Source organism: Alexandromys fortis, unplaced genomic scaffold (genome assembly GCF_014885135.2).
Source record: "Alexandromys fortis isolate MF-2015 unplaced genomic scaffold, M_Fortis_MF-2015_v1.1 scaffold_56, whole genome shotgun sequence".
In the NCBI taxonomy this organism is placed as follows: Eukaryota; Metazoa; Chordata; class Mammalia; order Rodentia; family Cricetidae; genus Alexandromys; species Alexandromys fortis.
Genome location: NW_026067935.1, coordinates 6,358,551 through 6,374,311, shown reverse-complemented (window position 1 = coordinate 6,374,311; position 15,761 = coordinate 6,358,551). Strand labels below are relative to the sequence as shown.

General features: G+C 41.4%; 1 protein-coding gene across 5 annotated transcripts in view; it reads right to left on the bottom strand.

The window, feature by feature from the left end:
* The window catches only part of Sbno1 (strawberry notch homolog 1), a 264,584-nt gene that overhangs the window by 6,264 nt on the left and 242,559 nt on the right, over positions 1-15,761 (bottom strand). For all 5 annotated transcript variants that reach the window (XM_050146561.1, XM_050146563.1, XM_050146565.1 and 2 more), the window contains 11 exons: positions 12,442-12,577; positions 11,577-11,689; positions 11,404-11,475; positions 10,900-10,999; positions 9,177-9,251; positions 5,210-5,356; positions 5,035-5,129; positions 4,868-4,960; positions 3,429-3,566; positions 2,815-2,891; positions 645-838 (listed from right to left, as the gene is read on the bottom strand). In XM_050146561.1, the coding sequence (XP_050002518.1) occupies positions 645-838; positions 2,815-2,891; positions 3,429-3,566; positions 4,868-4,960; positions 5,035-5,129; positions 5,210-5,356; positions 9,177-9,251; positions 10,900-10,999; positions 11,404-11,475; positions 11,577-11,689; positions 12,442-12,577 (1,240 nt within the window). The remainder of the gene's footprint in view (positions 1-644; positions 839-2,814; positions 2,892-3,428; positions 3,567-4,867; positions 4,961-5,034; positions 5,130-5,209; positions 5,357-9,176; positions 9,252-10,899; positions 11,000-11,403; positions 11,476-11,576; positions 11,690-12,441; positions 12,578-15,761) is intronic.

Here is a 15,761-nt window from a genome sequence, read left to right as displayed (position 1 = left end):
AAAGTGGAGGCACAGGTACTAGCTAAGGGAATCCCAGTTCTATTCTGTGGGAAATCTGAATTCAATGTAGCAGCTAAGTGTGCTTTTTTTTTTTTTTAAAAAAAACAAGCAACTGGAAACTCATTTATGTGAAACTTACAACCACAACTACCTGAGTGGAAAAAAGTTCACTAAACTGGGAAGTAGTCTTCCCACTACAGAGAGGTGGTCAGTAGGAACAGTGTAGCAACAAGTGCACTTGTAGGACATCTATAGTTGACCACAGTGCTCTGACCCAGCCTGCTGCCCCAACTTCTGCAGGACTCAAAGCTTGCCACTGTGCTGTGGCCTGAAGCTGCACAGTCTCAGCCTGGCTGAATGCATCACCCTGGGAAAGAGGGTATGTAATCTCCAGAGCAGAGAGTGGCAGAGAATAATGGGCAAGAGAAGTTGAGAGCAGTGCCAGAGACAATACTACCAAGATCACAGCGTCCACTACAAGGCTCAAGAATGACTGGATATGTATGGTGGAACCTGCCTGTGATCCCAGCACCTGAGGGAGTGGCAGTGGGTGATTCAGACACATGAGTTTGAAGACAAAAATCAGGCTAGCAGGGTGTTAGTGGATCTGATTTGCCCCCTACAACCAAAACAAAAAAGCTTACCTACAATCCGCTGTCCATCTTCTGTTCTTAGCCGCACTATCTGCATTTTCACATTTGTGCCACTGACAGAGGCCAGAACTCCCTCCACTTTTGTCCAGACGCTCAGAACTGAGCCACATAACACATAGTATGTGCGGCAACGGAGACCTATCTCACATACCAATCCTAAACTTGCTTTTTTACAATTGCCACGCCTAGGAAACACGGAAGGAGAAATATGTATAGAAACATGCATACACATGAGCAATCTGCAAAGTCTAGCCATGTATCAAGTGAAAAATAATTCTATGACGTTTTCCTAGGACATCCCCTGGGCTAAGTTATCCTTTCCAAATCTGACATGTCACAATTACTCCTGCAAGTTCAGCTATACTCAAGAATGGCCTTCCTACTCACTTGGTTACTATCTACACACTTCTGACACTGCAATGTCCCGTTTCACCCGCCAGTTGATGCTGTGTCAGTGAAGCACTAGTGTCTGCTTCAAGTCTGACTAGTGGAAGACACAGTAACTGGAACATAAATAACACAGATAAATATAAGGATTAAGATAATGAGAAAAGGGAGGTTACAGTACAGCCAAACATTTCCCGGTTCATCGACAGATGTACCTAAATAAATTTAAGAAAAATAAAATGGACAGGGAGGTACTTCCAGAATAGGCACTACCTGAGCTTGAGTCCCAGAATCTAAATAGAAGTGGAAGGAGAAAAGCAACAGAGTTGTCCTCTGACTGCCATGTGTGTGCCTCATAACAATACTATACAAGTATGTGCACACATAAATATGCAATCAATTTTTTGAGATTTTATGTTTACTTCTATGTGCATGGGTGTTCTGCCTCTATAGTGTCAGTGAATCATGATGCTGCAGTGTCTGAGGGGGTCAGAAGGCAGCATGGGAGCCATGAGAGCTTGTCTAAGTTACAGGCAGTTGAGTCCTTGGACATTGGTGCGAGTAATTGAACTTGGGTTTCCTAGAAGAGCAGAAGGCATACTGAACCATCTCTCCAGCCCCCAACCTCTGCCTTTTTGTTTGCCTGTGACAGGGTTTTTCTGTGTAGCTCTGGCTGTTGAACAGGTAGGCCTCAAACTCAGAGATCTGCCTGTCTCTGCTCCCAGGTACTGGGATTAAAGGCTTGTATCAGCATGCCCGCTCTCCAATTCCCTTATTGCTTCTTTTCATTTGTTTATATTGAAGCAGGGTCCTGCACATTCTGCCCTCAAGTCTGAATTCTCCTGAATAATAGGGTTGCAAACATGAACTACCACGCCTACCCAGTAAGGTTTTATGTTTTGTTTTTTAAAGAAAAAAGAAAAAGGGACACAGTGACAAGCACCTATAATCCCAGTACTCAGGAGAATAAGAAAGGAGTAAGTCAAATTCAAGGCCTGGGAGTACGTTTCCAGGTTAGCATGAACTAGAGTAGATACCCTGATTCAAAATAAATAAATAAGTAAAGAAAGGAAAAAAGCCTAACAGGTAGCACATGCCCAATACCAACGCTGGGGAGGCAGAGGAAAGCAGACCTCTGTAAGTTCAAGACCAGTCTAGTCTACAAGAGTGAGTTCCAGGGCAGCCAGGGCTACATAAGAAAACCCTGCCTAAAACAAACAAACAAACAAACAAACAAATAAATCAAATATTAAGAGGGAATGAGGGGGAGAAAAAGACCAACAATTTCTATCAGAGGGATGGTAATTAAAGCTATGCTGCTAGACACTGGCTCCTTGCTAATAACAAAGCATGAAGAAAATGCAGGTGTCCCCTCCAACAGCGCCTGGTCCACAAATGTTACCTACACATTATCTGTTGTTGTTAAGTCAGGGTCTCAAGGTAGCCTAGGCTGGCCTCAACTTCCTGTATAAATGGCTTTGAACTTCCCAACTGTGGGATTATAGGCCTTGACTACCATGGCAGGTCTCTAAATATCATCTGATGACATGAACTCTCCCTACGTTAGTCAAGTTGCTCATTTGCTCACAATCATATACTCATAGAGAATAAAAATGGGACATTGCAGCTCATGTACAGTTCCTGAACTTGGGAGGTACATGGAATAGAATCACAAGGGTACACAGAGAGATTCAGCACTGCTCCACACAAAAAATAGGTGTCTTTCAATCTTGATTATACTTAAAAAAATGTGAAGCAACATGAAAGCACTAACCAGTATGCATGAGTACAGGTGTCTGCAGAGGAATTATACTGATCCAGCCAGTGTACCAGGGCATCTTCAGAGACTACCTGCAAAGACAAAGCAAAATCCCACTGATAAACTGAACACCTGACCTGGTCACTAATTCCAGAAGCAGTCAAGAAAAAAAAAAAATCATCTTCACCAGAAACCCTAGCCCCCACTCGCAGTGATATAAACACCACTGCTAGCTGAGGCCCTCCTGAGATAAGGCGCGCAGAGAGCTAGTTGAATACAATTACTTCCACAAAGGTTAAGGTAATCCTTTGAGAAAGTCTGTAAGTAATGTTGGAAAAAACAGACATTGACTATTTTCTGGAAATGTGTAGGATAAAAACATATAGCATGCTCACGACAAATCAAAAGCTGGTAGGAAGGACCTCCCCACACTAAACCACTGCACTGTGCCCTGGGCATGGAGAGTCATGCTCATCTTGTCTCAATAGGCAGTAACATCAAAACTGCAACAGCAATGTGTAAGAAAACTTGCTCTTATCATAAAATCACCATCCTTGGGCCCAGGATTTGCAGCCAACACAGGTCCCTACCATGAAGCAAGCATTCACACACCACGTGTGAGAAAATACCTTCTTATATTTCTTTTTCAGATCAGCATAAATTTCTAATTTGAGTTGTTTCCCAGTGTTTGGTCGGTATATTAAAAATAGTTTCTTCTTAGGGTTTACTTCTTTAACTAAGATTGCAGTTTTTTTGTTGTTTCTTATCTATTAAAAGAACAAATGAAAAAATATGTAAGAATTTGATCCTACACAATTAAAAATATTCTATCATAACATCACAGCAACAAATTCATTAATTCAAACGACAACAGCATGAGGTGGAGGTGGCGCACACCTTTAATTTCGACACTCAGGAGGCAGGGCAGGCAGAACTTGTAGGGCCGGCCTGGTTACAGAGTGAGTTCCAATAGAGTCAGGACTGTTACATAGGAAACCCCTGTCTCAAAAAACAAAACAAACCAAACCAAAAACAGCTAAATGTATAAGTATGTAACCACAAGCCTACATGTAAGGTTTTAACCTGAGAGAACGCCACTAACTGATCAGAGGAGATCATAGGAGTAAGACAAGGTTCAAGGAGTACACTTGATGGAGGTGGGTCTTATATCTTATCTGTTGCTTTTATTGGTTAATAATAAAGAAACTGCCTCGGCCCTCATAGGACAGAAAATTAGGTAGGTGGAGTAAACAGAAGAGAATGCCGGGAAAAAGAAGCTGAGTCAGTGAGTCGCCATGATTCTCCCTCTCCAGACAGACGCAGGTTAAGATCCTCCCTGGTAAGCCAGCTCGTGGGCTACACAGAATATTAGAAATGGGTTAGAACAATATGTAAGAGCTAGCCAATAAGAAGCTGGAACTAGCCGGGCCAGGCAGTGTTTAATAGAATACAGTTTCCGTGTAATTATTTCGGGGCATAACCTAGCCATGCGGGCGGCTGGGTGACGGGGACGCAGCCCCGTTCTTATTTCAACATACACTCTAACTGCCCAATGCTCCCACAATACAGAAATACAACTGTTTTTACAATGAGAATGTGTGGGGCTGCAAAGACGGCTCACTAGTTGAGAGGACCTGGGCTTGGTTAACAGCACCCTCATGGTGGCTCACAATTGTCTGTATGTAACTCCAGTTCCAGAGGGATCTGATGCCCTGCCTGACCTTTGTGGGCACCAGACAAACTTCGCTAGACAGATACTCATAGAAGCAAAATATTCTATGTAAAATTAAGCCTGATACGGCATTCACAGCCATACACAATAATAAATAAAAATTTTAATGTTTAAGGTGAGCCAGGCATGATCATGCACTCCAGAGGCAGATGCACAGTGATCTGTGAATTTAAGGCTAACCTAATCGACAAAGAGATTTTTACAGGACAAGTCAGGGCAACGTAGTGAGGTCTGTGTCACAAAGAAAGAAAACTTGAAGCCCCAAAAATCAGCAAAAAAAACCAAGAAGCAGCATGTTAATTCCTGATAACACTTTGAAGAAATTCCAATTCTTACTTGCAGTGATAAGTAAAAGCCATCATCTGGTCCTGTCAGCTCTGCCCAAATCTTGGTTGCTTCCTCCCAAGACATTCCCCTCTCCACACTAATCTGTAAAAGACACAGAGATTGGAATGCAGCTCATGTGTGTGGACTAGTGAGCAACACGCACTTTCTAGACTTACTGTGTATAGCTCTACGTGGCCAGAGGTGGAGTATCCTGGAGTCAGAAACTTCTTTACATCACTCTTCCTCACCTTCTCATCTCCAGAACCCAGATCTTCAGAAAGAAACAAGATGTATAAGTGGGGAGATACTCTGGACAAGGACCACAGACAGCACGAGAGTGTCCCCACTCACCTAAGATTCCCATGTCATATCTTCCATTCTTCTTGGCATTCTGAACAACAGCAGTAAGTGTGTCTGCAAAATACTGAAACAACGCATTCTGCTGATGTACCTCCATGCCCAGAATTCTGTTTAAGAATTTTCCTATATTGTTATAGTCTGCAATGACAAGAATAGATGAAAATTTCCATTAATTTTTTTTTTGGGGGGGTTTTCGAGACAGGGTTTCTCTGTAGCTTTGGAGCCTGTCCTGGAACTAGCTCTTGTAGACCAGGCTGGCCTCCCAGAGATCCGCCTGCCTCTGCCTCCCAAGTGCTGGGATTAAAGGTGTGCGTCACCACCGCCCAGCTTCATATAAATTAATTTTTTTCCTTAGCTAAGCAAACCTCCAAAGTCTCACTTCCAGGTCTAGTCTTCCTCCCAAATTTTGCAGTGTCGTTAGAGTATAGGACTCTAGTACCGAACCTGCCCCTTCCCAACTTTGGACACCAACCACCAACAGTTGCAAAACAAGCTTAAGACAGTCAAACTGACTTTTTGTACCTTCTACTTTTCTACGAATATAATTTAGTATATAAGAATATTGGTTCACCAACATCAAATCTTGTCTTATATTATATTACATCCCAGGATGACCCGGAACTTGCTATGAAGCCCAAGAGGGCTTTGAATTCACAATCTTCCTGCTCTGCCTCATGAGTGCTAGAATCACAGGCACCTTTGTTTTATTTTTTCTCTTCCCCAAGACAGAGTTTCTCGGTGTAACAGTCCTGGCTGTCCTGGAACCCACTTTATAGACCACAGCAGCCTTGAACTCACATATAGATATCCACCTACCTCTGCTCCCCAGTGGGATTAAAAATGTGCAATACCACTCACTACCCCACTCAGATTTATCTGAATGTACATTTACTTGCCACGTATGGGTATTTTGCCTGCATGTGTGTCTTTGTACCATGTGCCTGCCCGAGTAGCCAGAAGAGGACGACATAGTAGTTACCTTGTAGGTGCTGGAAGCAAACCTGGAAGAGCAACCAGAGCTCTTAAACACTAAACCATCACTCCAGTGAATTTGTCTGTTTGCTTGCTTCTTTATTCATTTAGGGTTTTTAGGACAGAGTTTCACTTTGTAGCCCTGGCTGTTCTGTAGACTAGGCTGGCCTTGAACTCAGAGATCTTCCTGCCTCTGCCACCGCCTCAATCTTTGTTTTTACTTATACGGTTTGTGTGGGCGTATGTGTACATGAAAGCAGGAAACCAACCTCAGATCTTCTGCAAGCTCTTAACTGCAGAGTATCGCTGGCTCCAAATCTTTTTTGAGACACAGTCTCCATCTTGTTTCAACTTCCCCAATGCTGGGCTTGGTTACAGGCCTAACAGCACCACACCCAGCTACCCAATATTAAATTTTAACTCCAAGATCAACTACTAAATTTTGAGTCTTCATTCTGGCTACACAACTGAAATGCCCTGGACCTTTGAAAAACTACTTATGTCTGAACTCTGCTCCTGGATTCATTTACTTTTCAAAAGACTTATTTATGTGTATCTGTCTGTATTGGAGAATGTGCATGATAGCCCAGGCATCCTCAAAAGTCAAAGAACGTATCAGATCTCTTGAAGACGGAATTACAGATGATTGTGAGCTAACCAATGTAAGTAATAGTTCTGGGAACACAATTCCAGTCCTCTGCTAGAGAAGTAAGTTCCCTTAACTGCTGTGTGCAATCTGTCTAACTCATGGATGCTGTGGAATGATGTTCTTGGACACTGTAAGGTTTTATCACTTGTATTAATTTAATAATACTGATTGGTCAGTAGTCAGGCAGTGACCAGACAAAGAGAATTCTGGGAAGAGGAAAGGCAGAGAGATGCAGTCATCAGATGCAGAGGAAGCAAGATGAGACTGCCTCACCGAGAAGAGGTACCAAGCCACATGGCTAAACATAGACAAGAATTATGGGTTAATTTAAGTTCTAAGAGCTAGTTAGTAATAAGCATGAGCTAATAGAACAAATAGTTTATAATTACTATAAGCCTCTGTGTATTTCTTTGGGACTGAATGGCTTTGGGACAGAAAATTCCATCTACACATGAATTCAGTATTTCTTTAAATCTTAGCCAGACAGGGTAACTTAAATTACATCAGAGCATTTGGAAGGCTAAGGCAACAGGATTGCTCTAAGTTCAAGGCCAACCTTGGTGACATAGAAAGCTCTAGGGCTGTTTAAAAAACAAAACAAAACCAAATGACAGTAAACCAGGTTGATCATATCTGTAGCCAGAGCTAGTTATAATATGGGGTTAAAAATCTATTATAGGCTTGGCCCAAGGGCACGCAGTGGATCCCAGTTATTCATGTGGCTAAGGGAAGAGATTCAAGGCCTAGAATCTATCAGAGTGAGATAAAGGTGAATCTGGCCCATGCAGCAAGGGCCTATCTAAAAAATAACAAGGAACACTCAAGGGCAGAGGCAGATAGATGGACCTCTTTGAGTTCCAAGGCCAACCTGGTCTCCATTGCAAGTTCCAGTACAGTCAGGGAGACAGTGAAAGACCCTACCCTTCAATAGATGGATGGATGGACAGACGGACAGACAGAAAGGTAAGTAAATACACCAAAAATAGCTAAGTAAGTAATTTTTTTAGGTTTATTTATTTAATATCTATACAGTGTTCTTCCTGCATGTATGCCTGCAGGCCAGAAGAGATATTACAGATGGTTCTGAGCCACCATGTGGTTGCTGCGAATTCAACTCAGAGCCTTTGGAAGAGCAGTAACCACTGAGCCATCTCTCCAGCCCAATAAGTGAGATTTTTAAAAAGAGGCTATTGCCACATCAGTAGGTTTAGGGCAATTCAAGCTCTAGCCAGAATGATTTAGGTCACTGCCAATAACCATCTGGGGGAAAACAGTCCATGTGAATGCAAAACCAATGACACCATCAGGGACCTAAGCAAATGGATTACAACAACAGGACCCTTTTGCAATACTGTTTTTTTTTTTTTTTTTTCCCCTTAAAGAAATGGGACATGGGGGCTGGAGAGATGGCTCAGTGGTTAAGAGCATTGCCTGCTCTTCCAAAGGTCCTGAGTTCAATTCCCAGCAACCACATGGTGGCTCACAACCATCTGTAATGAGGTCTGGCGCCCTCTTCTGGCCTGCAGACATACACACAGACAGAATATTGTATACATAACAAATAAATAAATAAATAAATATTTAAAAAAAAAAAAAAGAAATGGGACATATTTTTTTATCTAATACATGTCTCTGGGAAATCACAAAATCTAGGACAGGATGAACCTGGAGCATCCAGCTCTGCCATGCCCTGCCATCCTTTCCTACCCTCACCTGTCACATTCATGAGGATGCTTATTTTTAACAATCCCTATGAACAGAAACAGATGCTAAAAGAACATGAGCAAATAAAGAACAAAGTACAAAGAGGGCTTCAGATAACTGGGTGGAATGACACTTTACAAGTAGGCTCTGGAGGTTCCATTCTAGAACCACCTACAATCCCAGCACTAGGATGGCTAAGGCAAAAGCACTGCCATGAGTCTAGTAGGGTCAATCTAGGCTAGAGTGTGACTGTGTCAAGCACAAAATTACAGAACTGGTTCAATAATTCAACTGTGCTTTGCCATTCAAGCCTGAATGTAAAAAAATACCAGATGAGTGGTTATCTGTAAGTCAAGCAGTTCTACAGTGGACAGGAAGACACATAACACCCGGAAACTTATGGGTCAGCTGGCTTAAAGTAGCCAGGACAGAATCAGAAAGGACTCTGTCCCAAAAGCAAGGTGCAACAAGGAACAAGAGAACCAGACTTCTCCAATGTCATCTCTCTGGGGCATGTGAGCACGTATGCACACACACAAACACACACACGCACACACGAATTGAGGCTTTAGTGCACAACAGCCTCAAGAAGGCTCTATTAATACAAGTTACATGTACACATAGTGACATTACCTTTATCAAGAGTAAGAATTCCTGACCGATCTTCAACATTAATCAGGCCCACTCCTATCAGTCCTTGCCGAACATCTATAAGAAAAAAAATTATGAAAAATCTTCACAGTTCAAATGATCCAATGAGCTGTTAATCAAACAAGATTAGGTTCTAGCATTAAGATTTAGCCCATGTACTGTGCTTTATTTTAACAACCAGAATTAAATTGATAAACAAAGTACCCAATAAGCTCAAAACCGAAAATCACCAAATCTCACATTGTGTGTATGGTTTCTTTGGAGTCTAGTGGTTTTGGTAGTGCTAGAGATTGACTACTTACCACTAAAATTTTCCCTAGACCCTCATTAAAACACTTTAACACCAGATGGGCAGTGCTGGCGCACACCTTTAATCCCAGCATTGGGGAGGCAGAGGTAGGCCCATCTCTTTACTGAGTTTAAAGTCAGCCTGGTCTACAGAGCTAGTTCCAGGACAGACAGAGCTAATTAGAGAAACCTTGTCTTGGTAGATTAATGAATGAATAAACAAAAATTTAGCCAGGTGGTGATACACACTTAAAATCCCAGCACTAAGGAGGCAGAAGCAGGTTGATCCCTGTGAATTCAAGGTCAGCCTGGTCTACAGATCAAGCTCCAGGATAGGACAGCCAGGGCTACAAAGTGAAGCCCTGCCTAGAAAAACAAACAACAAATACGCCTTATATTTGGTGCCTTCACACAGAACTCAAGAGGTTGGAGCAGGAGAAAAATTTCAAGGTAAAAGTCCAGCACACGTGAGTTCCAGGACAACTTGGGTTACAGTGTGTCTCCAAAACAAAAACCGAAACAAAACAAAAAAACAAAAAAACCAAACTGAGAGCTGTCAAGATGGCACAGTAGGTAAGGATGTTTGCTGCTGCCAAGTCTGATAACCAAAGTTCAATTCCTGGGACCCACAACGATGACAGAGAATAAACTCCCATAAACTGTCCTCTGACCTCCACACACGCTATGAATATTCACTTCACTACCCCCTCAAAATAGTCAACACATACATACACAGGACAAATCTTATCTTTTTACAAGAACACCCTGTATATTACAGAGATTCTTTATCTAAGTACCCACAAAATCGCTACAATTTTGTGTTAATGATTATATAAGGACATAGTGTTTTCATTCAGGTCTTATCCAGAAGCACTAGTGAAGTGCTGCAAACGGTAAATGCTGAATAAGTGGTCAACATGCCCTTAAGAGACCTCACTGAACCCCCTTCCCACTTCCTGAATTGGGTTCTTCTGTGTAATCCTGGCTGTCCTGAACTCAAAGATCTACCTGCCTCTAACTCCTGAAATTAAAGGCATGTATGCTACATCAGGCTTACAAGACTTATGTGTAGGATTGTTTTGCCCATATTTAGGTCTGGGCACCACATGTGTATAGTGCCCACAAAGGCCAAGGTAGGGTTTTTAGGTACCCTGGAGTTACAGATGATTGTGAGTTATCAACTAGATGCTGAGATGAAAACCCAGGTGCTAATGTTCTTAACTGGGTCTCACTATATAGACTGGACTAAACTCAAGATTTTCCTGCCTCATCATGCTGAGTGCAGAGATTCCTGGAATACACTACGATGTGTCTAGTTTGATACTGCAGATGGAACCAAGGCGTTCAAACATGCAAGGGAAGCACTGTAGCAATAGAATATCAACTTTATTCCCAGTCATGATCACTTTTAAGTTACCTTTAAAGAATTCTCCAGGGTAGTCTGGAGGTGGTGATACCATAGGAGAATCCAAGTTTACAATGGATTTCATAACAATTTCCAAAGCATTTCTTCCATACTGCAATAAAGGGGGAAATGTTTTAACCAACTTCAACATTTAGGTATTTTTTTTTAAACCCACATAAATGCCATGAAAACTGTAACTGTAACCAAAATGCTAAAACACACATACTTTTAGGATTGTCTATTCTGTGCCTTTAAAGACAGCAGGCATTCAATACATTAATGACTTATCTGATTTCTAATAACTCATTCTTGATGCCTTCACAAACACTCTAGTAGTGTTTTCCAACAGGAATAAAAAAGAAGTGTGCAAAGATCTGATGATGTGTAAAATCCTATCTCACATTAAGCTATACAAGGCAATGCTAGCAGCAAGCAGAGTTTTTATTTTAACAGTAATCAATTTCTGTCACTGAATAAACTACAAACATCCACAATGGTAAAGATGCCGAAATGTACCTTATTGTCAAAGTTGAACCTGCTCAGATCTCTAGATTCTGTTGCTCTTCTGTCACCATGGGTAAGTGCCCCCTGGGAAACACAGAATTCCCGGTCAAGATATCATCAACTCCTCCCGGAAGTCAGCTAACACAGATCATCTGTGAGATACATCTAACAACTCAAAAACTTACCAAACTCTCGAGTCTCTTAGCAACAATAGATGCAAATCTCTGCTCTCCAGCCAGTTCCGAAATCAAAAAGACATACTCTGGAGCAGTTACTTGGTTTGACCTGTGTGTTCTTCCTGTAGTGACATGTACAGCTCATTAGGTAGAACGGGATACTCTAAGATCTAATTCCTAGCACTTACCACTGAACAGGTATAGAGACAAGGTCTCACACATAATCCAAAGTGACATCAAACTCACTGTGCAGCTAGTCAGGCCTAAAACACTTACTACTTCTGGATCTACTAATCACGTGCTGAAATTGTAAGCCTGCACATCCCCCTTGGCTAAGCTGGCACTGATCTAACTAAAATACCTTTGAAAAGAACAATTAAAGATAATGTATCCCTTTTTGTAGCTCCCCAGAAGAGCAATTTTAACTCTAATATCACAGTCCTTACTAGTCAAGGACTAGAACCTGCTTTAAATGGAAAAGTGCTGCCACCATTTGGTTAAACACTATTACTACATAGCCATTCTGAATGTTTTGAGTGTATCATCAGATCACAAGAAGAAGCAAGAGAACAGGAACAGGAATGTGTACCTGCTAAGGGATGAAATGAACATGTAAGTAGCTAGCTTCTCTGGAAGACCTCAAGAAACCCTGTTCTTGGAGGTCACGGATGCCGTGCTATCCTACCACAGATCTCAATATCGTGGGAAACCAGGCAAAAAGGAATTCATAATCTACTATACATCATGGTATGAAGAGAACACACTTTCAACGTAGGATCTGAGAGTTCCACAGGCTTATGATGTCTCATACAGACATTTAAGCATGCCTCCAGAAACACCTTTCCTCTCAGAGACATCCAGTAGAGACACTTACCAAATTGCTGAATCGCCCTATCAGCACTCCAGGGTAACTCCAAAGTCATGTGAACTCTTCGCCTTTGATTTTCAGCTCTCCGATCTGCTTGTAATGAAATACCTGAGCTGGCAGCTTCTGAGATAATAGCAATATTCTATATCAAATTGAAAAGGTAAAAAAATATATATATAATCACCTCTGAGCAAAGATAGGAAGGGTCAGTGCTTAGAAAACTTCCTTTGGTGGATAGTAATGGCCACCAGTATGTACTTTACTCTCTTTTCAAAGTAGCAAGATGCCCTGGTGTCGGTGTGGCACGTGGTTGCCCAGAGTCAAGATTAGCTGCCCTAGTCTCCCTTAATACTAAATAGGTACACACAGGCAAGCTGTGGTCAGTAAGGCATAGGTGGTAGATACAACGTTCAAGAAATGTTATTTGAAGTACAAGACAGGGCAGTGTGTCCCAAAGATTTTCCAGTGTCTGATGCATAAAGGAAGGTCTTATTGTCACTAGCATTGTAACCTAAGGGGAAAATGCTCCGGATGAAGCTCAGAGGTGGAGCGCTTCCCCAACAAGCCTGAGGGCCTTAGTTTAAAATCCCAGGACTGAAGGGTGTAGGTAGAATGGTACACACCTGTAATCCTAGTATGCAGAAGCCTGAGGCAGGGCAAAAATGAGTCCAAAGCCATCCTGGGCTACACAGCAGGACCCAGACTCAAAATAATCAAGGATAGTAGAAGTCTGATCTACTCCAGAGGCCGAGGCAGGAGGATCACTTGAAACTAGAAAAAAAAAAAATTTTTTTTTTGAGACCAAGTCTCCTATTGTAAACAAAGCTAGCTCAGGATCCACCTGCCTCAGTCTCAAAAGTTCTCAAATTACAGGCATATGCTTCAACACCCTTAAGACAACACATAAATAAATGTACATTGTCTTTAGGTTTCTACTGTTGTGAGGAGACACCATGACCACAGCAACTCCTATAAGGAAGACTTTAACTGGGGAGGCTCACAAATTTCAGAGGTTCAGCCCATTATCATCATGGTAAAGAGCATGGTGGTGTGCAGGGAGACATGGTGCTGGAGAAGTAGCTGAGAGTCCTATATCTTACAGGTAACAGGAAGTCAAATGAGACGCTGGCCAGTTTCCTGAGCATAGGAGAACACAAAGCCCACCCCCACAGTGATACACTTCCTCTAGCAAGGCCATACCTACTCCAACAAAGTCACACCCGCTAATAGTGCCATTCTCTATAAGTTTATGGGGGCCAATTACATTCAAACTACCACAATCCACTCCTAGCCCCCCACAAGCTTTTAACAGTATCATAATGTATGTAAAACAGATACATCTAATTCAACTTCACAAGTCCCCATAGTCTATCATAGTCTGTACAATGTTTAAAAGTCAAAAGTTCAACGTCTCTGAAATTCACATAATCTCTTAACTGCAACCCCCCCCACCAAAAAACCAAACCAGATCACATACTTCCAACATAAAAGGACACAGGATATACACTCCCGTTCCAAAATGTAAGGAAGGGAGCACAGTGAAGAAAAATTGGGCCATTACGGTTATTATTACTGGCTTATGAGGGCCCGGGAGTGGAATGAGGTAGTTTGATAAAACTGACCCCTATAAGCTCACAGGACATAGCACTATTAGGAGGTGTGGCCTTGTTGTCAAAAGAAGTGTGTCATTGTGGAGGTGGGCTTTGAGGCCTCTTTTCTTAACCTTTGCTCAGTGTCACAACCATTTCCTGCTGCCTGCAAGATATAGTAATCTCAGCTACCTTGCTGTGGAATAGTTCCTTTGTATATTGTGAAGATTTGTCGCCAGAAGATGTGCTGTGTTGGGGAGCCCCTGGATGTCTGAATACTGACAGATGGAAAAATAACTACCCAATAAGGATCAAGAAAAGCAAATATGGGGCTGGAGAGATGGCTCAGCGGTTAAGAGCATTGCCTGCTCTTCCAAAGGTCCTGAGTTCAATTCCTGGCAACCACATAGTGGCTCACAACCATCTATAATGAGGTCTGGTGCTCTCTTCTGGCCTGCAGGCATAAACACTGACAGAATAGTGTATACATAATAAATAAGTATTAAAAAAAAGAAAAGCAAATATGATCTGTAAGAACAAGCATTTAAAAATATACTTTTTTTTTGGCTGGGCAGTGGTGGCCTCCCAGCACTCGGGAGGCAGAGGCAGGCGGATATCTGTGAGTTCGAGGCCAGCCTGGTCTACAAGAGCTAGTTCCAGGAAGGAACCAAATAGGTATGGAGAAACCCTGCCTTGAAAAATAAATAAATAAATAAATAAATAAATAAATAAATAAATAAATAAATAAATTTATGAATGTATATATGTGTATGTATTTCTATTTATGAACATATAGAGCTGGTTATGAAGTTGGACAACAGCTCTGTCCTTCTTTAAATCCAAGCATGTTGTTAAAAGAAAGATCCGGAGTTTCTGTCTCATGTCAAGAGCTGTCTGGCATGGGACAGAAAGAAAAAAGAAATTTAGAAAAAAATTTTGCTTTTCTTCATATCTATTTTTGTCTTTATCGTACCTTTCATTGACTATGTATGTCTATGTAAATAATGCTTAAGTTTTCCACAATGAACAATGAATTTTCCTGCAGTAATCTTTGAAGTTTCCAAGCGTACATTTTTTACAACATTCTGGCCAGACCTCCACAAAATACTCAGACTATTTTCAATCATACCAGATATTAATCTTGAAACCTAACCATCCTTTTACTTTCATAGGATCCCATAAAATGAATGTCGCCCCCAAGACAGCTGGAAGTAATTCTAGAAGACGACGTCCTCCCTCCCAACAAAGTTTGTCCTCAGGGTCAGAGACATCATTTAGGGTTTGATTATGATTGGTATAGGTTGGGGACGTGGGGAGGAAAGTTTTATAAGCTCAGGGGGGAAATTGGATGGGATAATAGATTGGTATGAGGTTAATCACACTGATAATAATAGTGAGTAATAGAGTGAATACTTGTGAGTTATTACTTATAGACAATTACATTGGTGTAGGTTCTTGTATACAGACACAAAGTTAAATTATATTGAAAATTGTGCGCATGCATGCTTCTACCTGTTTAAAACATTTTTTATATATTAATATATATTTACCATATTGCAGTGTACATTTCTACCTCTGATCTAGATACTTATACATTGTTTACATCTGGAGGTCATTGTCCTCATTTATTGCGCAGCTGTTTATTGTCTTAGTCTTTAAGTTATATGGGTATTAAGAATTATAGATCAATAATCAGTTATGTTTGTCATACTTAGACTAATCAGGTTCTTTAGATAC